This window comes from Vulpes vulpes, chromosome 13 (genome assembly GCF_048418805.1).
Source record: "Vulpes vulpes isolate BD-2025 chromosome 13, VulVul3, whole genome shotgun sequence".
Lineage (NCBI taxonomy): Eukaryota > Metazoa > Chordata > Mammalia > Carnivora > Canidae > Vulpes > Vulpes vulpes.
Genome location: NC_132792.1, coordinates 149,527,770 through 149,549,023, shown reverse-complemented (window position 1 = coordinate 149,549,023; position 21,254 = coordinate 149,527,770). Strand labels below are relative to the sequence as shown.

General features: G+C 50.2%; 1 protein-coding gene and 1 pseudogene across 1 annotated transcript; both read left to right on the top strand.

The window, feature by feature from the left end:
* The first annotated feature begins 3,394 nt into the window (after positions 1-3,394).
* Positions 3,395-6,791, top strand: GARIN4 (golgi associated RAB2 interactor family member 4). The gene has a single exon (XM_072733310.1). It carries the CDS (start codon positions 3,930-3,932, stop codon positions 5,664-5,666), a length of 1,737 nt encoding a protein of 578 aa, XP_072589411.1. The 5' UTR covers positions 3,395-3,929; the 3' UTR covers positions 5,667-6,791.
* A 2,831-nt stretch (positions 6,792-9,622) lies between these two features.
* LOC112921699 (glyceraldehyde-3-phosphate dehydrogenase-like) lies at positions 9,623-19,033 on the top strand (annotated as a pseudogene).
* The last annotated feature ends 2,221 nt before the right edge of the window (positions 19,034-21,254 follow it).

Genomic DNA, 21,254 nt, shown 5'->3' with positions numbered 1-21,254 from the left:
GGACATATGATTCCTTAGGTCTAGAATGGAACGAAGCCCCCTTACTCTTCGCCCGTGCACACAGGTATCCCTCACAGGAAATAACAACTGGCTACTCTCCTACTGATGCTGTTCTTCAGAGAGATATTAGCTTCGTTAAATGGTAAGATTCACGTACCTGAATGGGGAGCCTGCTCCCTCGAACTCAAGTATGTTTCCTTTAAACTATCACCTGTGACACAAGTGTCCTCGTGTTGTGGCTTTATTTGCGCATCAGGGATACTTCCCAATCTGTAAAGAGCCATCTGGTGGAAGTGCCATTCGCCACAGCTTTCAGGAGCTCATCTATTTTTTTTAAGGGAAGGGGGGCAAATTCCTTGCATTTTACCCTCTACTTGTAGGTGTAGATGCCACCAGTCAGCTGTTAGAAAACTCAAGACAGTTTGTGAGTGGCTGCAGACAACAATGAATTGGCAAGAAAGTGGTGGTGGCTATGGCCAAAAAACTTGATCCCAAAAATACACTGTATATGGTTAGTGGACCTGAAAGCTCCGTTTACTGAGTGCGTTAAAAACAGTTTTGTCTTCTGGGGCCAAGTTAATGTTTTGATACTTTTAATTTGAAAAAAGGATGAGGGGGATCCCTGGGTGGCTCAGCGGTTTAGCGCCTGCCTTTGGCCCAGGGCGCGATCCTGGAGTCCCGGGATCGAGTCCCGCGTCGGGCTCCCTGCATGGAGCCTGCTTGTTCCTCTGCCTGTGTCTCTGCCTCTCTCTCTCTCTCTCTCTCTCTCTATCATAAATGGATAAATAAATCTTAAAAATATAAAAATAAAAAAATTTTAAAAGGATGAATGTTTACTATCCAATTGTTTAGTTCCTCTTGTTTCACATTGGATGAAGAGGGCAGGTTGGGAGGGGCTGAGGGTTTCAGCTCAGGTGGGACCTCCATCAGAGCCAGACACCTGGCTTGACAGTGTCTTTCCACCAGGCTGCCCCCTGCTGGGTGGTGATGTCACACTGGCCTGGCACGAGGAGCCCACCCTGTCTCTTGTCCTCACCTCACCCTTGTCCCCTTGCCTCTCCCTGACATCTGGCCTGACACCTCCTTCAGAATAAAGAGTTTTAAAGGGTTCTGGCCCTGGGGTGGGGGGAGGGGGATTTTGGAATTCAAACTTTCACTTTCTGCCGAGAGCTAAAATGCTATTTTCCATCTTGATCCTAATTTCTCCCCATGGACTTTGAAGAACCCCAAACCCATGGTAAGCCATCCCATGCTCTGGTTGTGTTCAGTTTCTCTGTGTTGTCATGGATCAGCCTGAGGTAGAACCTCAGAGGAGGCCAGTTTTGCCCATTGAGCATCCCTTCCGTGTTCCCGTAGTGGCTCTAACCCCAGACGCTTCCCCACTTGTCCTCTCAAAAACTGCTCTTAGGAAGGAATTCGCACGGAGGCTTCAAGGGCCAGTGGGGGATGAATGCTAATAAGGACTATTTATTGAGTTAGACAATATGCTCAACACTTCACATGCATTATCTCATCGAATCCTCACAGCAACTGTTATCCCCATTTTACAGACGAGGAAACGGAAAGCTGAGTTGCTTGCTCTATGTCACACACCACTGACCTTTCTAAAGGATTCTGAGCAGGAGCGGATATTTGTGTGTGTGTGAGAGAGAGGAAATAACACACCATAAAATCTACTGTTATACCCATTCTAGAGAGTATAAAATTCAACACATTCACAATGCTGTGACCATCCCCACTATATAGCTCCAGAATCTTCATCCCCCACAAAGCAAATCCTGTATCTATTAAGCATCACTCCCTACTGTCCCCTCCCTCCAGCCCCAGGCAACCACTAATCTGTCTTTGGATTTGCCTCCTCTGCATATTTCATATACTTGGAATCATATGGTATGTGGCCTTTTGTGTTTGGCTTCTTTCACTTAGCATCATGTTCTCAGGATCCATCGATGTTGTAGCAGGTACCACTAACCTCATTTCCTTTTCACAGCTGAAAAACATCCTACTGTACGGACGGACCACATTTTCCTTATCCATTCACGTGTTGATGACCAGGTATGTGTATTTTAACAGAAAGATAGCCTTTCAAGGAATAAATCTCTAATGTAGGATGTCAGGCGTAACATCAAACTGGGAGATAGGAGTTGGGAGCAGGTATCTTTCTCAGAACTTTCTTTTTAAAAACAAACAGGGCAGCCCCGGTGGCTTAGCGGTTTAGCTTCGCCTTTGGCCCAGGGAGCGATCCTGGAGTCCCGGGATCGAGTCCCATGTCGGGCTCCCTGCGTGGAGCCTGCTTCTCCCTCTACCTGTGTCTCTGCCTCTCTTTCTCTCTAATAAATAAAAATGAAATCTTTAAAAAATAAAAACATTAATTTGAGAGAGCACAAGTGGGGGGGCAGAGGAAGCAGCAGACACCCCTCCCTCCCCCCACTGAGCAGGGAGTCTGACATGGGACTCCCAAGATATGACCTGAGCTGAAGGCAGACATCTGAGCTGAAGGCAGGCGTTTAACCTACTGAGCCACCCAGGCACCCCCTTCTCAGGGCTTCCAGTAGCAATTTAGAAATCACACATTCTGTGGCTAGCTCTGTGGGAGTGGCAATAAGCAGGAGGTCTAATGGTACACACTCCCCATAGGTGTTATTGCTTCCAAACCACTTCCGCATGGTAGGGAAGTTGCTGCAGGAAGCTGTTTTCCAGGCTCTTGGAATTGAAGATGACATCTCAGCCCCCTACTTCATTTCACTAGGGAAGAAGGGAAGAAAACTGAGGGTCTTGAGAGAGAATAACGAAGTTCAGCACCCGGGCTGTTTGTTCTGTGAAGTCAGGCCAATGATACCACCTCCACGTCTTCACCTGTGAAACGGGGCGGTAACAACAGTACCAAACCCAATGGATTCTCATGGTCTGTGTTGGTCATGTGTGAAGAACATAGCGTGGTACTGAAGTGATGCAGTTTTATTTTTTTAAGATTTTATTTTTTTTTTCATGAGAGACACAGAGAGGGAGAGGCAGAGACACAGGCAGAGGGAGAAGCAGGCTCCGTGCCGGGAGACCGACGCGGGACTCGATCCCGGGCCTCCAGGATCACGCCCTGGGCCGAAGGCAGGCGCTCAACTGCTGAGCCCCCCGGGGCCACCCAGCGATGCAGTTTTAAATGTCGTTCTCAATGGCTGTGTTTACTGTGTTTACTGTGTTTACTGTGATTTTATGAAAGGGCAGGCAAAGGGCCAAGGCTGCCAAGTCTAGGTTTGTGGATAAAATGAAACCATGGTTCAAATGTAGCACATCATCTTACATTCCTACAGATTTTGTCCAGTTGCTGAACCTTTTGAATTTGAGGTAGGAAAAAAAAAATCCCCACACAATATGTTTCCATTTGAAGACGTTTTTATTTTGATACCCACCTGAGTCCCTGGCAGGGTAGACCTGTCCTCTGTGGGGGTAGTGGGGCATTTGTGGGGACGATGGTGGCCCTGCCCTCAGGGGGTGTCTGGGGGATGGGAACAAAGGGGTATGTGACAGTGACAGGTCACAAAGGGCAGCAGAGGATAAATATGGCTGCGCTGGGGTTTAGGCCAAGAGAGTGGTCACTGCAGTCTCTCAGGAAGACAAAAAATCCGGGGCAGAGGTGAGGTGGAAAAGCCCACCATCCATCTCTACACCCTTGCAGAGATTCAGTCTGAGGTCCAGGCACCCTACAGCATCCCCTCTGCAGTCTTCAGAGCCCCCACCCCGACCCCTGCCATCCCTCTGGGAGGCCCTGAGGCCAAGGGAGGGCCTGTGGGGTGGGGTGGGGTGGAGACACCTGCCGGAGGGCCACCCCTGGGCCACAGGGGCGCTGCTGCAGCCTGTGCGGAGGAGGCTGAGGAACAGAAGATCCAGGGACCCCCGGCCCTTGCCATCACTGCTTGTCACACCAGGTAGTCATGAACACCGAGTCCCTGCTCCCCTACCACACGGCCCAGAGCGGCTCGGCAGCGGGCATGTTCAACACCACCATGGGGAAGCTGCAGCGACAACTGCACAAGGGAGAATACGACATATTCAAGTATGCGCCTATTTTTGAAAGCGACTTTATCCAGATCACCAAGAGGGGAGAAGTCATCGACGTGCACAACCGGGTGAGGATGGTGACGGTGGGCATCGCGTCCACCAGCCCGATCCTGCCGCTCCCGGACGTCATGCTGCTGGCCCGGCCGGCCGCGGGCTGCGAGGAGCTCGGCGGGCGCGGCCTGGCCGCCAAGGGCAAGGGCCGCAAGGGTGCCAAGGCCTTGGAGCTCACCAGGCTCCTTCCCCTGAAGTTCGTGAGGATCTCCATTCACGACCGGGAGAAGCAGCAGCTGCGCCTCAAGTTCGCCACGGGCCGCTCGTGCTACCTGCAGCTGAGCCCGCCTCTGGACGGGCGGGAAGACCTGTTCGCCCACTGGGAAAAGCTCATCTACCTCCTGCGGCCGCCGGTGGACAGTAACAGCAGCACCTACGCCATCCCGGCGGGGGACATGCTGTGCATGCCCGTGTTTGAGGAAGAGGACGGGAGGGGCCCGGCAGGGGCCGATTTCCAAGGAAAAGGGGATCAGGACCAGGTCAGCATCCGGAGCCTCCACGTGGTCTCCGAGGTGGCCGGGGCCACCTCTGCCGCTTTTGCAGGCGGGGAGGGGCCCCCTCGGGACGCCCACAAGCCCTCCCGGAGCACGCACGCTGCAGAGCTCGGCCTGGGGTCGGCGGCAGGTGCGGCGGCAGGTGCGGCGGCAGGTGCGGCGGGGACGGCGGCGGGGTTCGCGGCGGCGGTCGCGGCGGGCACGGCGGCAGGTGCACTGGGCGTGGCCGTCAGCAAGCCTGGGGGCGCCCCCGAGCAGCTCGCGGGGCCCGGAGCGGGGAGCAAACCCAGCCTCGCCGTCGCGGGCGCCGCCAGCGCGGGCCCCAGGAGCGCCGCAGCGGCCGTGGCAGGCGCGGCCGAGCCCCCGCGGTCTCCTTCGGACTCGTCCATCAGCCTCTCCCCGGAGCCCAGCGAGGCCCTGGCGTTCGCCGGCGCGGGAGCCGCGGCGCAGGCGGCGGGAGAGGCGCAGGACGCGGCGGCCCCGCTCCCCCAGGCGCGCAGGGCGGGCGGCGCGGCGGAGCCGGCGGGCAGGGGCGGCCGGGGCCGCCGGGAGCGGAGGGAGCGCCGGGAGAAGGAGCGGGCCCGCCGCGGGTCGCGCCGCCGCAGGGCCGCCGACGGCCGCCACAAGGCCCCGGGGGACAAGGCCCCCCGGAAGGCCTCCGGCCGCGCCCCCGCCGGCCCCAGGGCCGCGCGCGAGGACAGGGAGCGCGGCCGCCGCAGCCCCGGGGGCGCCCGGCGCGCGCAGCACACGGGAGGCCCCGCGCCCGCGGCCAAGGAGTCCCGGACCTCGCACCGGTCGGGGCGCAGCGTGTCCACCGGCAGCTCGGGCTCCGCCCCCAAGAGGCTCAGCAGGATCGGCTTGTTCCTGAGGACCGTCAGGGCCAACCTCGCCACGCGCACCGCGGCCTCCGCGCGCCGCAGGGCCGTGGACGTGCTGGCCGAGACCGCGGACCGGGGCGGCATGGAGGCCATCCTGGAGGCGGCGGAGAGCGGCCAGGGCCGGGCGTGCGCGGGGAGCGGGACGCAGGACATCCTGGAGGCGGTGACCTCGGGAGCGCATTCGTAGGACCCGGAGCTTTGGGCAGCTGCACAGGGCAGCGGGGCTCAGGGGAATACCCCACCCCGGAGACCCCATTCCAGCTTTCCTCCCTGCAGTTGAAATTAAAAAAAAAAAAAAAAAAAATTAAAAAAAAAACAAAAACAAAAACATAGGATCTGAGAATGGCATGCTGCGTTCTGTCTGAATCTCTGAGTCCTGCAGTCCAGGTGGTGACCTCACAGTGGGCTCTGTCTGTGTGAGGTCAGCCCGGCTGCCACCCGAGACCCCCCCCCAGGGTCTAGTCGAGGGCAGCCCCCACCTCACACCCATGCTCAGAGCCAAAGGGGTGCTTCATCTTGCCCCCAAGGCCTGGGTGGCTTGGTCCTCAGGGCCACGGTTGAGAGTCAATCTATGGCCTGGAAAGCTCTACCTCCACCATTTCTCTGTTTTTATAAACACAGGTCTGGGAGGTCCACAGACCAATCCACAGACCAAGTAAGAGCAGGTTAGTCAAGGGAGGGAAGAGGGGTAGAGCAGCATTTCTTGCATTGAAAAGGGGTACAGCAGCATTTCTTGGCAATCAAAACAGGGAGGATTCTCAAACAGACTTAGCAAGTTCTTTCCTTGGTATATAGACCTTGGAGAGACGCCGGTTTTAAGACGCTTATAGAATGTTTCAAAACGCTGCAAGTGGTCCAAATTACCATCAGCACAATTGATAATAGAATAGAATGTGAATAGAGAGATTGACTATACATTGACAAAGTTATTTGAACTGTTCTATAATATTCTATAGTCAATCTCTATGTCAATGTATATTGACATGTATAATGTTATGTTACAGAACACTTTAAATGACTTTGTCAAATAACTGTGACAAAGACAAAGGAATAGTAAACACAAAACTCGGGACAATGGTTTTCTCCAGGGTGGAAAGGCAAGACAGGGTCACAAGGTACACACAGGAGATGTGTGTCACAGTGCTTTCACATTACGGCAGAATGGTCCTAGACTTGCTGTGGAAGTTATGATGAAGTTACTGCTTTGGACACACCTTAACCAATGCCTTTTCCTTTAAATTGGGTTCTGGGTTCTTAATCATCTATACCTACAATAAATGGATCTATACCTACCTACAATAAATGGATCTATACCTACAATAAATGGAATTTAACTCCTTTGTTTAATATCTCTATTTTACAGATACAAACACTGAGGCTCAGAAAAGTTAACTTGTTCTCGGCCCCACACAGTAGAACCTTTGCAGAACAGTGCTCCGCTTCTTTATGCAAAGCATTCCCACCCCTATGTTCCAAAACTCTGCATCAAATGTACTGGATTAAAGGCAAGGAGGGATGGGAGCTGGGAAACTCCTGACAGTGAACCGCCGTGAGCTGGTTTTTGAATTCAGTGAGCTCACAGCCCTCAGCTGGCCTTATCTCGAGAGTGTCCAGACCACCCTTAAGCAGCATCTGGCTCGGAGTCTTCTATCCCTAGCCTCTGTGTGACCTGCACTACAGACATAAACAGACCTCCTGCCTGGGATTCCAGGGGCCAGTCTGGAATCTCCCTACAATCCTCCCACAGACACTAATTAAACTTTGGTATGGAAAAACCACGTAAAAAAGTTTCTGGGGTTCAGAAAACAAATCCTTAAACCTCACATGAAGTCACAGCATCCGTGTTGCTTGGACCTTCAGTGTGTGGCTTCTATTGGTAAAGGGAATGGTGGCCATGGGATAGGGCACTGGTGAGGAAGGAAGACAGAGACCCATATACATCCATGACTTCCTCTGGCAAAACAAAGTTTGCAACCCCAGGATGGAGAACTATTGGAGTGAGTCAAGTTATTCTTAAAGAATAGAACATGCCAAAGCCAAAGATTAGATACGATAATACGGATTGGCCCTTGGAGGAAAACAAGTTCAGAATCATTAACCCAGAGTTTCAGAGAAGACTAGGAGCTGCAGGGAGACAAAATTAATGGTTTACTCTTAACCAGCTTTTCCCTGGACTCAAGGTGGGGAAGTTAGAAAAAGATCACATCACATTCCTTTGATCTTCTGACTTCCACACAGGCAAGTGCAGGTAAACACTAGTCTGGAAATAAAGACATCTGCATAGCATTTCGCTGTTTAATAGCACTTAGCCGGTTAAAGTTCTTTAATGTATGTGGCCCCTTCTGATTCTCACAGGTCTCCACTTTGCCGATCAGCAAATGGGAGTTCAGAGCATTTAAGGGACTTGGCCAAGGTGGAGGTGATGGTGCAGGGAAGGATGGGGCGACTCCTTTCACGTATCACCTACTGAGTGCCAGCTCCGTGTCCCACGGGGAGCTACAGGGTGGATGGAAAAAAAAAAACTGGAAGGGCTTGGGTAATTATCACAGCTCTGAGGGACAGATACAAGGAGATACGCCTGTTCAGGGCACGGGATCTGTTCAGAGGAGGGGTTCCGGGGCATGGGAAGGAATCTTGGGTCAGGGAAGGGCTCACAGAGGAATTGGCAGTTTTAAGGATGAACAGGGCTCTGCCGGTGGAGGAAGTATGGGAGCCAAGGGTAAAGGGTGGAGGAGGTGCAGGTAACAGAAAAGAATGTGTGCAAAGTACAAAGACTTGAAATAGCACGATGTGTTGGGCAATTACAGGTATTTCAGTATTGCTGGTTGGAGCGCAAGGGGAGAGGAGGGCCATGAGGCCACAGAATCAGGCAGCTGGATCTTCGGGTACCTGGGGCCCTGCGTGAATGTCCTGGACTTGGGGAGCCATCGAAAGCCAGCGCCTGATGGGAATAAGTTCTCTCTGGCTCCAGGGTGGGCAGCTGGAGACAGGGGATCCCCCAGCAAGCCATGGCATTAATCCTGGCCAGACATGAGGAAACCTGATCCTGAGTGGCAGTGGGGAAACAGAAGGGGGCAGAGTCAGGAGATGCTGAAAAGATGGAACAGGACAGTTTTCCATCCCACATCTTGAAAGACAGCGAGCTCATTTGTAGGTTCAGCACTCATCTAAAGGAGGTGGAACTGACCAAAGGAGAAGTGTCCTGCCCCCTTGGGGGACTGGTGGTCAGTAAAGGGAGGGCAAGTAGAGAGGCTCATGGGAAAGCAGGGATGAGTGTGTTAAGATATAAAACAGCTTCTAGGTGGCTACGGAGTAAAACATCAGGATAAGGCAGCCAAAGGGAACTGGAGAGGAGAGGAGAGGAGAGGAGAGGAGAGGAGAGGAGAGGAGAGGAGAGGAGAGGAGAGGAGAGGAGAGACTCCCTGAGCGGCTCCTTTCCCCCGGAACCCTCCTTCGCTGCGCAGATGACTCGCCCGATAGAGCCCCTTGTGGCCACATCCTGGTACTGCAGGCTATCGCTTGAAGGATGGGAGCCAGGACTGAGGCTGAGTGGCAGTCACCCCTTCCCTTTGTCACACCACAATTAGCCTAATGCCAATCCCAGAAGTGTGAGCTGGTGAGGGAGGGGCCTGAGTAAAGTATCCCATCCAGGCTGCTTGGCTCCAAGACTGTGGAGAGGCCACAGACCAGTGTCCTGGAAGGTTGGGGCTTCCAACTCAAGGGGACAATGTGTGACCATCAAGAATAGGGGTAGGGGGAGTTAACGTCTGGGTCCCTCTGCAGCCTAGAAGTCATTCGAGGAACAATTGTTGAGCACCTACTATGGGCAAGATAGGAAGACATTCATGTACACACACACACACACACACACACACACCAGTAACACAAATCAAAGTGTGGTGGTGGCCTTGGGCAGTGTACAGAAAGAGACATCATGGAGTAGGGAAGATACGAGCAGGGAGATGATGGATAAAGAAAAGGACTTGGGAGTTTGGGGGTGTTGGGAGATATTTCTAGATGACAGACTAGTACAGTGTACCCACGATGTCATGTGTTTAGGGGATAAGGTGGGGGACAGAGGGAGGTGATGGGAAATGAGTCTGGAAGGGGAGATGACACCATGGCATAGAGGAGAGACTGGGGATGGTGCACAAATCCCTGAACCCCATGATCTTCATTACTGCAAATGGGACCTTTAATCCAGAGGTGAGGGGTATGTAGAGTTGGATTTTCCTGGAGCAGAAGAGCAAGAGAACTTAACATGTGCTATGGAGGTTCATGTCTTCCCACACTAAGTGGGTGTTTCCCATAAGTGTGCTGAAGTAGTGATACCACTTATCCTGGGGGCTCCTTGAGGACCCAGCCAGTCTGCTTTGCCTTCCGGGAGCCCCATCTGACACCCCAGGATGCTGTCCCAATGTTGCTATTTTCTACATGTGCCACGAGCTGCAAAAGATTGGGAAAGATCTTTCTAGATATGCCCATGTGTGCACACAATACAGCTGGCAGCAAAGTGCCACTGAGAAGCACCTTCCTAGGAGGGCTGGCCTGTTACTGGTCAGTTGCTGCTGACCATGTCACCCCTGTTTCTTTCTCCCCTGGACGTTGTCATAGCCCCAGCACCTTGCCATAATGCAATTCACATTGGTTTAAGGAAAGAGAAATTAGAAAGTTTTTCATACGCTTTTTAAAAAGCTAAATTAGTTTTTTTTAAGACCCATCCTGTGCTTTGAGAGCATGTCAGGAAGCTCCTGTTTTTAACATTTTAGTGTGAAATATAACATACATACAGAAAACCCCCACATAGCTAGCACCAGTGATGTATCAGAACATTGGAAAAGCCCCCCCTCATGTTCTCTGCCACCCAGGGTAACCATTATCCTAACTTCTGACGTCATAGATTAATTTTGCTTATTTTTCCACTTTCGGTAAGTGGAATCACATTGTATTGACTCTGATTTCTTTCCCTCCACATAATATTCGTGACATTTGTCTGTGATTTTTCTGACAATAATTCATTCATTCTCGCTGCTATATAGTGTTTCATGACATAAACATACCACAATTTATTTATTCATTCAGCTGTTGGTGGGCGTTTGGGTTATTTCCAGTTTTTTGGCTAATAAGAATAGTGCTGCTATGAACATCCATGTGCAGATCTTTTGGTAAAAATATACACAAATTTCTGTCAGGCATATACTTAGAATTGGAATTGAATATATGCATATGTTCAGTTTTAGATGATATCCCTCAGTGACTGTGCCATTACACACTCCCACCAGGAATGCATGAGAGCTCTGCTTGTCCCACATCCTTGCCAATATTTGATGTTGCTCATCTCTTTCCTTCTAACCAATCTGGTGGATGAAGTGCCTTTTCTCCCTTTCTCATAAAAATATACTTTTTTAAAACATAATATGGTGACCTATAGAAAATGGTAATTTTGTTATAGTGTCCCGAATGGGCAAAGTTAGAAGTTGCCTTCCAAATTAGTTTTGAAATCTCACACATCTCTGCGATCTTAAAAGTCTTGTTCATACATTTTTTAACGGTTTCTCATTTTAAGGAAGCTTATCTTTTTATAAGCCTCTCCTGCCATCCTTTTGCTTTATAACAAACTACCCCAAAACTCTGTGACCTAAAAAATGATTATCTCATAGATTCTTCCACATCAGGAATTTGGGCAGGGCTCGACTGGGAGCAGTTTCTTCTGTTCCTCTTGGTTATTGAATGAGGTGGATCAGTAGTCTGGTCCAGTCCAGAGAGTCAAAGAGATCTTCATTCATACGTCTAGTACCTTGAGGGAAATGGCCATAAGGTGGGACGCCTCCATGTGGCCTTCCGCATGATGGTTACGGGGAGTCAGACTGGCTTCCCTCAGAGCAAATATCTCAACCTAAACCTAGTGGAAGCTGCTTCTGACTGAACCTCAGAAGGCACCCAGCGTAACTGCTACCACACTCTATTGGTTATAAGTGAGTCATAGGGGCAGCCCAGATTTAAAGGGAGAAAAATTAAGCTCTGCTTCTTAGTAGGGAAATGACAAGACCACGTTGTATAAGGGCATGGGAGTAGTAATAGTATTGTGGCCTTCCACGGGAACTGCAATGGGCCCCTCAACACCCCCACGCTCACAAAGTCAGCCTGGCCAGGATGTACCTGAGGAGCCCTGAAGTAATTGTGGCCACCTCCATCTTTCATACTTTTCCTCTCCTTAAATCCCTCTCCTGTGTTCTTCCCTCTTTTTACTTTATTTTCTTACTCCCTTCTTTCCCTCCCCTTTCAGGTCACTAAACACACAAGGATTCCCACTGGACATTTCTTCCTCCACTTTTCCCCATCCCTCCCCACATATCTTCAAGTTCTTTGACCCCCAGGGAATAGAGTATTGGGACACCTAGAACCACAGTATGACAGGCCCAGAAGGATCTTGACTAATCCCAGATGTGCTTTACATATGAGGAAGTTAAAGCCTAGCAAGGAAAGGGGCTTTCCCAGGGTCCTCCTTCAAGTAAGCAGCAGAGTTCTCGCTAGCGCAGCACAAAACCTAGCTCACAGTGGGTCTCAACCAAAATCAACAACTTTTCCTTCCATTTCTGACTTCCTGGAACTAAAGCCATTTGTTTCTGTTTCACATGCATTGCCTCACCATTACAATGTCCTTTTGGCCTCTAAGTCAAGGAGCGAAACTAATGCTGGCAGGCCTCTGTTGCCAGAGAGGCCTGGCCCAGGCCTGGCCCAGGTCCCAGCCTTCAGAGATGGATGGGGGTCTTGTGGTTATAGCATGTCAGGATTAGCACAACCAGTCACCCTGAAAGCCAACTGACTGCACCTGGACACGGTTGTTCCTTTCTGATGCGGAAATTCAAGAATCCTCTAAACTTGAGTAGCAACTAACAACCGGTGTGGGGCTTTTCTGGGATCCAGGGGTAGTGACTTTAACTTAAGCTGATGATGATGAAAGGCAGGCTAAGGATAAATCTGACATGACATAAGGCAAGAAGACACAACTCTCTGGCCAGGCCCGAGAGACAGAAATGTTGTTAGGTCAACTCCACTCGGGGGGAGGTGAGGGCCCAGAGGGCAGATCCCAAGTGGGGCTACCAGACATCCCATAGCATCAGGCTGGATTCCAAGGGAGAAGAAAACACAGGGGGTTGGCCTGTTGCTCTGGGATCTCGATAGTAAGAACATGGAAAAGCCTGTTAAGAAGACTCTCAGAACTCCTTGTAATCCACCAGCTTGGCGCTTCGGCCACAGGATAGCAGCTGTGCAAATGGGGATAAGCGGAGAGTGTGACATAGGTGTGCTGTCAGGGAAGTCACCGGCTGCCAAGCGTGAGAGTCCTGGAGGCAGGCTGTGTCTGTGTTGACAAGAAAGGGTCCACCAATCATTCTTGCATCCAGGCACAGTATGTCTAGAGGATTCCATCCTTCCCTATGGCCTTCCATCCCGTCCTTCCTGCAGCCCTTAGCCTAGCTGACTGACAGGAGGCCCAGGATGAGGAGAGACACCGCTAATGATGCTCAGCCCTGCCTTGCCCACAGAGGCCAGACCAGCAGACCCTCCCCAAGGCCCCTGACTGCCAGTGGTACGGTACAAACAAGTCACGCAAGGTCTCATGCCTTTCTTCTTGCTGGGGTCTCTTTCTCCAGCTCGTGTGCACCTTCCTGACAAATAAAGGAGCAATTTCTCTTCCTTCATGAGCAATTCTCATTCCTTTGCCCCTCCTGGAGAGAGAGGCGAAAAGGGAAACCGCATCACTGCCAGTGTCATTTCCCAGCTTGTGGTTGGCCAGAGCCGGCGCCTGGCCCTCATCCACGCGGCCTGCTGCTGTGGCTGCATCAGCTGGAGCTCAAAGCCTACGAGCAGCTGCCACCCCGGGCACAGGGCCAGGAACTGGGAGCCCACCCCATGTGGGCTGCAGTCTCTTCCCTGCATCTTATTTGGTTGGGGCTGCCACGTATAATGACAGTAGTATCTGCTGAGGGCTTCCTCTCTTGGCAGCCACAGTTCTAAAAACTCTACAGGGGCTATTGTGTTCGGCTCTACAAAGTCAGCATAACTATTCCCATTTTACAGATGAAGGAGCTATGAGGCATGGACGAGTTCAAATCACCTGCCCAAGGCCGGCAGGGGTGGCGCCAGGATTAAATCCCAAGGGTCTCTGCCCTCCTGCCCCCCTAATGCGCTGACTCTGGAGGCCATGGCCTCAGAAGGTATCTGACTCCGCACCGTGGTGAGCGGCCAGCCCACGGCCAGGGGTCAGTCAGTGAACTCCGTGGCTTAGAGCACCGGCCACCATGTCAGCTACCCCCCTGGCCCTGGCCCTGAGGGTCCCTCCATTTCCCTCCACTCCTCTGCGACAGAAGCACCTTTCATTCAGGCCCAGGGTGTCTCGGCCACTGGAGGAAGGAGCTGCATACGTGGGCAAAGTGGTTTGTGTCTTCTAGTTCCAACCTGCTGACATCTGTCTTACCCAGAACCACTATAAAATCTGTCATTGGCGCTTTCATGCTGTGACACCTCAGACCATCCCTGGGCAGACCCTGAGCAGACCCACCTTTCTGGGCCCAACAAGAAGGCCTCGTCTAACAGAGAGGAAAGAAATGACCCTCAGGGAATCTGCAGGGCCACATACTCGCTGACTTTGACCATTAACTTCCTAGATAGCAAGGGTCGCCTGGGTGGCTCAGTGGTTGAGCATCTGCCTTCGGCTCAGGTTGTGATCCCGGGATCGAGTCCCACGTTAGGCTCTCCGCAGGGAGCCTGCTTCTCCCTCTGCCTGTGTCTCTGCCTCACTTTCTGCGTCTCTCATGAATGAATAAATAATATCTTAAAAAAAAACAACACTCCTGGATAACAACTGTCCACTCTCCCTTCTAACTAGCCACACAGTGTTTACCCACCCAGTCTCGCTCCCTCTTACATTTCTCCTCTCTCCTTTTCTCCCAGTGGTCTCTCTCAGTCTCCCTAAATCTCCATTCCTTCCATCGCTACCCCCAACTTCGCCGCTCCCTTCTGACCTTTCCTTAGATCTGAGGACCCCTCCTCACTAGCTCCTGTCCCATCTAACCCCTCACATCTGAGTCATGATGACTCAAAGTCCCTCTCTCAGGCTCCACCACATTAAGAATGAAGCTTCAGTGTCCAGAAAATTTGAGTGCCCCCCCAACCCCACCGACGGAGTTCTCAGGGAGCCCAGCATGAGGATCTGCAGGTCAAGTGGATGACAGGACCTCTTGCCAGAAGTCAGGGTTGTCACTCTTGCTTCTCTCAGTGGGGCACAAAAGCTGAAGATTGTATTAATGCTCTGGGTTTCTTTGACTCAGAGTCCCTAACTCCAAAGCATGCTAATTTTATGCAAACAGAATGCAAATGAATATAGAAAATTATGCGACCCTGAGTTTACTGGAAATCAGAGGCTTCCCTGACGGGAAGACTCACAGAAATTTTGGAATCTACTTCCCAAGAGAAATTTAAAAATAAAGTGGCCTCCAGTTGGGGGTTGGGGAGGGACATAGCTGGAAGTCATTCAGAGGAAGGAACACGGTCTGGGTTTCTGTGTCATTTCTAAGTGACCCAGCAAAAGCCAGAGGAAGAGAAAGCATCTGGCCACCAAGCCTTCCCCCTTTCTCCTCTCTTGGCACTAAGCTCTGGTTCAGCTCCATGCCCTGCCAAAACCACCCTACTGTGTCCATCTTGGAGAGCAGAGCATCCAGGACATTATGGCATTTTTGGAAATGTGCGTTTTATTTATACCCCACTTCCCATGACAACACTACACTATTCTCTTCTCCCCCTTTGCATTTCCCATATTGACCTTCTACTTGTTCCTCATTGGATATGGCTGGTCAAGTAAACAGAATGTTCTGGAACCTGGCCAGGGAGAGTTAGGAAGTCTGGATTTCATATAAAGAACATCTCAGAGGATAGCTCCTGAGGTCAATCCAGGGATGAAGCCTTAGGCATCTCATTTCCCGGAGGAGAGAGGAAAGGACCACTCTGAGAAAGAACAGAGAAGAAGATGGCCCCAGAAGCAACAGCCCATTCTTCGAATCCTAAACTGAGATGTTCTGACTAACCTCAAAAGGCAGTAGCTGGCCTTTTCTTAAAGATTTCAAGAGAAGGGAAGTTTTTTCCAAAATATTTCTTAGAGTCTACTAAGTTTCATCAGAGTTTTTTTTTCCTATATTAACAAAAATGTCTGGTGTTGTCCTGGGAGTCATTTTCTTCTGGTTCTTTTTTCCAGGTCCAGAGCTCTTGACAGAACCTTCTACTGCTCATTAGTATCCATATTCTTTTCTTTCTAGGCAGGTGTTCACCTACATTTCCCAGCATTCCTATTGTTATAGACTGGCCATGTGACTGAGTTCTGGCCAATGAAATAGAGACAGAGATTATTTTTGCCATTTCCAGGCCTGGCCCATCAAAATCTTGCAGAAGGCCCTTCATCTGCTTTCCCATCACTATCTGGACAACCCAGGGCACCACAAAGCCACATGATTAAGATGGAAAGAACTTGGTCCCTGAATGACTCCATGGAGCAGATCACCCTTCACCCTGCCCTTTGCCACCTGCCCTGGACTTTGACTTGGATGCACATATCTTCACTGTTTAATCCACTGAGATTTTAGCTTATCTGGACTAACCATATGGTGAAGGCAAGATCTGAAACCAAGTCATCAAACTCCAAAGACCATCCTCTCTCGTTGAGTCAGTGAACAAGGACCAACCATACTATGATCACGGCAAGAAGAAATATATATAATCAATCAACCTCTCTAGCAGAGTAGCAGCTGGCCACCAACACTCACCAATGCTCCTGGGACACTTGGAGTCGGTGAACCTTGTCCCACCAACAAGCACTGCCAGATGTCAGAACCCTGCTGCCTGCCCGTCCAGCCAGGGCTTCCACCCAAGATTTTCCGAGTTCACATAGGGTCCCAGTATCAGGCATCTGTTAGCTGCTTGAGAGCCTTGAAGTCACAGCCTCTGCCTTTTGATCTCCCAGATAAGATAGGGTGGAGGTGGACGATAGGGTGGGAGGCAGGTAGGGTCCTATTCTTTTTATTTTGAGAAAAGATTTTTTTTTTATTTATTCAAGAGAGAAGGAGAGAGCAAGCTGGAGGAGGAAGAGGATAAGCAGACTCCAAACTGAGCACAGAGCCTGACACAGGGTTCAATTTCACAACCCTGAGATCGTGACCCGAGCCGAAATCAAGAGTCAGACTCTTAACTAACTGAGCCACCCAGGTGCCCCCATCCTATTCTTTTTAGCAATGTGATTCTTATCCTTGATTCTCCCTCTCGCTTAATGAGCTGTTTGGGGAAAGTCTGATTTTTATACTTGGGAAGAAGAAGAATAGAAATTTTCAATCTGAGACAATTTTCATCTAAAATACATTATTTTACTCAAGTTTCATATTTTACAGATGGGCAAATCGAGATTCAGAGAAGCTTAGTCATGGTCCCTGACCACAGCGGCAAAAGTTAGATTTGAACCCAGCGTTGTCTGATTCCAAAGGCCTTGCTGGTTGCACTAGGCCAGTGTTTCTTAAACTGGGCTGCTCTTCAGAATCACCAAGAGAATAGTTAAGAATACAGATTCCCAGTCCTGACCGCAGGCTTCTGAATCCCTCTCCAGGGGCAGGGCTCAGCAATCCTTGTTTTCACTCAACCCAGGGGCTACACTCCACTGTGCCTTGCACTGGGAAAGACCAGAGGGTAAGTTGAGTGGGGACGCTGAGAGAATGAACGGGGAAGAGAATGGAAGGGGCCTTCTGTGCTGTTGCCCAGGGCTGGCCCTGCCCAAACACTGGCGCCTGTCACTTAGTAGTTGAGATCCTGACATTGGGCCTGGAGGACAATTAATGACATCAAGAAAAGGCCTTTCCAGTCAGCTGTTTTCCTTACGTCTCTACTGTGGAAAGGGAATATCGTGCCTGTGGAATTCAGCTGCAAAGAATCATCTCCAGATCTATTTTTAATAGATCTCCAGAAATGGAGAAAAGCCTGTCAAGGTTCAGAATGTGCTCATCATTTTCCTGATTCAGGAAAACCGCCTTGATTTAGTGCTCATTGCTTGTAAGCCTGCACTCACAAATTGGCTGAGTGTGAGGTATGCGGGCAGTCGGGGAGCTTCGGCTGGAGACTGTGTCACAGAGGAATCCAGATGGCATGAGGGCGGGCTCCCCTTCTCTCACTCCCTAGTTGTGCCCAAAGTTCAGAGCTGCCTCAGGCCTGGAGGTCTGAGCACCTCTCCCAGAGCTCCTGATGGAAGACTCGGGGATGGTCCCTCAGGAGGCTATTTAGTGGCCTGATAATCCGAGGGAAGAAGTGGTTTTAAAGATGGTTTGGGGAACAAGGGGTGGTAGAAAGGGAGGTAGGTGGGGGGTGGGGGTGACTGGGCACTGAGGGGGGAACTTGATGATGAGCACTGGGTGTTATTCTATATGTTGGCAAATTGAACACCGATAAAAAACAAATTAAAAAAAAAAAAAAGATGGTTTGGCTTTCTGCTCCTCCCCATTGGACATTTTCTGGTGCAGTGCCAGCCATGTCCTGGAGACACGACGGTGAAGGTCAGAGTAAATGGATTTGACCATATTGGGCACCTGGTCATCAGGGCTGCTTTTAACTTTGGCAAAGTAGATATTGTCACCATCAATGACCCTTCATTGACCGCAGTGACATGGTCTACATGTTCTAGTATGATTCTACCCACAGCAAATTCAACAGCACAGTCAAGGTTGAGAACAGGAAACTTGTCATATATAGAAAGCCCTTCTACATCTCCTAGGAGCAAAATCCCAAAATGAGGTGATGCTGACGCTGAGTATGTTATGGAGTCCACTGGGGTCTTCACTATGGAGAAAGCTGGGGCTCACTTGAAGGGTGGGGCCACAGGGGTCATCATCTCTGCCCCTTTTGTTGATGCCCCCCTGTTTGTGATGCGTGTGAACCATGAGAAATATGACAACTCCCTCAAGATTGTTGGAAATACCTCTTGTACCACCAACTGCTTGGCTCCTCTGGCCAAGGTCATTCATGACAACTTCAGCATCGTGGAGGGGAATCATGACCACAGTCCATGTGATCGTTGCCACCCAGAAGACCATGGATGGCCCCCCTCTGGGGAGCTGTGGTGTGATGACCAAGGGGCTGCCCATCCCTGCTAGAAGCATCATCCCTGCTTCTACTGGCACCACCAAGGCTGTAGGCAAAATCATCCCTGAGCTGAATGGGAAGCTCACTGGCACAGCCTTCTGTGTCTCCATCTCCAACATGTCAGTCTCCTGCCACCTGGAAAAAGCTGCCAAATATGATGAAATCAAGAAGGTGATGAAGTGGGCATTGGAGGACCCCCTCAAGAGTATTCTAATCTACACTGAAGACCAGGTTGTCTCCTGTGACTTTAATAGTGATGTCCACCCTCCCACCTTTGATACTGTGTCTGGCATTGCCTTCAATGGCCATTTTGTCAAGCTCATTTCCTGGTATGACAATGAATTTGGCTATAGCAACTGGGTCCACATGGCCTCCAAGGAGTAACAGGCAGCCCCAGTGAGAGAAAGAGGAAGAGAAAGGCCCTCAGCTGCTGGGAAGTCCTTGCTCCAATTCATTCGGCAACACACTGAGACTCTCCCAACCTCTACGGTCTCATCCCAGATCCCCTGAAGAAGGGGAGGGACATGGGAAGCCCTACCTTGTCATGTATCATCAATGAAGTATACTGTACCCAACAAAAACAAAAATTGATTAAAAATGCACAGTGATTGTATTTGAATACTCAAGTTCTCAAGTTGGAAGTTCAACCAATAAGAGAATGTTTCATTTTAAATAATGTGATAACCACCATTGTTGACTTTCTTTGCCAATGTTGAGTGTGCACCAAGAGAAAGGGCGAAGTATTTAAAATGTCTAAATTGTCTAAATGCAGGAAAGGATGTTTGACATGCCTTAACTTGATGAACCCCTTTACTAAGTGTAAGGATGAATCCTACCCTGAAGCCTCCAGCAAAGAGGTCACTTTGTACCAATTAAAATCCAGGCCATCACTTTGACAAACCCTGTGGCTTTGCTGTCTCTGGAGCCAGGAGCAGCCTGCCCAGAGCTCTCAAGGCTCACTTGTGCGGCATCAGGATCCAATTTCACTTCAATGTACACGGCAGGAGTCAGCCCTGATTGGGGGCATTGTTCACATGTATGTGTTTGTGCTACGTGTGTGCAGGCGAGTACACACATCCACATCACTCACTGGCTGGGAGCTCTCTTGTTCCAACCTTCCCTCCAACCCAGACCTGGAGCCCTGTGTTCAGGGATGGTGGGATTGATGCTGCATGAACTTGTGTTTGACTCCTTTTAACTGGAGGTCATGTGGATGACCAGAAGTTGTGCCTCAATATAATAGAACTTGCTAAATCCAAGACCACTTGCTTTTCTCAGCCTAAGCGATTCAACCAGGTATAATTGGTGCCCATATGGAACCTTTGCTCCCATCGGTATGCTCCCTGGGTGGCCCATTAGAGAAGACCCAAGGGAGAAGCAGCTGCAGGTATAATCCCTCTCCCCAGTCCAGCTTCCTCACAGATAATGTTCCTTCCACTATTTGTTATTTGTTTTTAACCATATTCTTCTAATTCCTTGAAGGTGTGAATAGCTAACCACACTGCCAACTTGGCTGACACAAATCGGTATTAGTGTTGTAATTAAGTGAAACTTACCCAACAGTTATAAGACTTGCAAAACGATAGGAGGCATATAAACATTACTTTGCTTCCTGGTAATTAATTCTAGTGGACGTAAATAAGCTCAACCACTGCCTCCCCGAGTACTGTACCTCTCAAGCTGCAGACTTAATAGAGGCTTTTCAAATTCTTAGATATTAGCTGGATTGTCTGGTTTTGTGTTGGCGGGACACCAACCAACCAACATTTCTTTCCTACTGGAGGAGAATCTCCCAGCATGTAAGGTCTCGGTAGGTGGCTACTTTAGAGACTAAAAAGGCCAGGCACTCCTTGTCTTTGCACCCAGGTGTCCAGGTATCAGCCTGATTCAGTACAATATGTGTGCCAAGACTTCAATGTTGAACAAGTGACACAATGTGCAGAGGCAAGAGAACTCTTTCACAGTGAGGAGGGGTCTGTACCAGGCCATTCTGGCTACAAAGCATTTGTTGTGCTTCCTGCTTCTTTCCTGCAGACTCATCCCATACCTCTTTCCAATAAATTCCCTTTCCGGTTACAACAACCAGATACTGTTTCTGGATCTTTCTCCTGAAATCACTCCCTCAGTTGTGGCAGGCATTATCCCACCCAACAGCTGCTCCACCCCTTTCTTGCTATTGGAACCATACGTTTCATTTGTTTGTACTTCCAGCTGGTCCAAGTGAATGGATCATGATTGTCCAGTCCCATCCTCTTGTCCAGTGACCTGTAACTCAGTTCTGGCCAAAGAGACACAAAAGGAAGCTGCTAGATGGAAGCTTCAGGGAAAGATTTTCCTTACTGATTGTACCCCTCCCCCATTCTTCCTCCTTGAGAAGCTGCTACAGGAGAAGGGAAGGTTGGAGCCCCGGCAGCCATCTCGCCTCAATGAGGGGACACCACAGCAGTCACGAAAAAGGCAGAGAAGAGAGAAGAGTGAGAGTCCTTCATAACCTTCTAGAGGCACCACACCAATCCCAGAACCACCTTCGTGTCTGGTCTGTGGGTTTGCTATAATGAATCAGCCTGTCATTTAATTCTTTATTCCAAGTGTTGCATTATTTGCA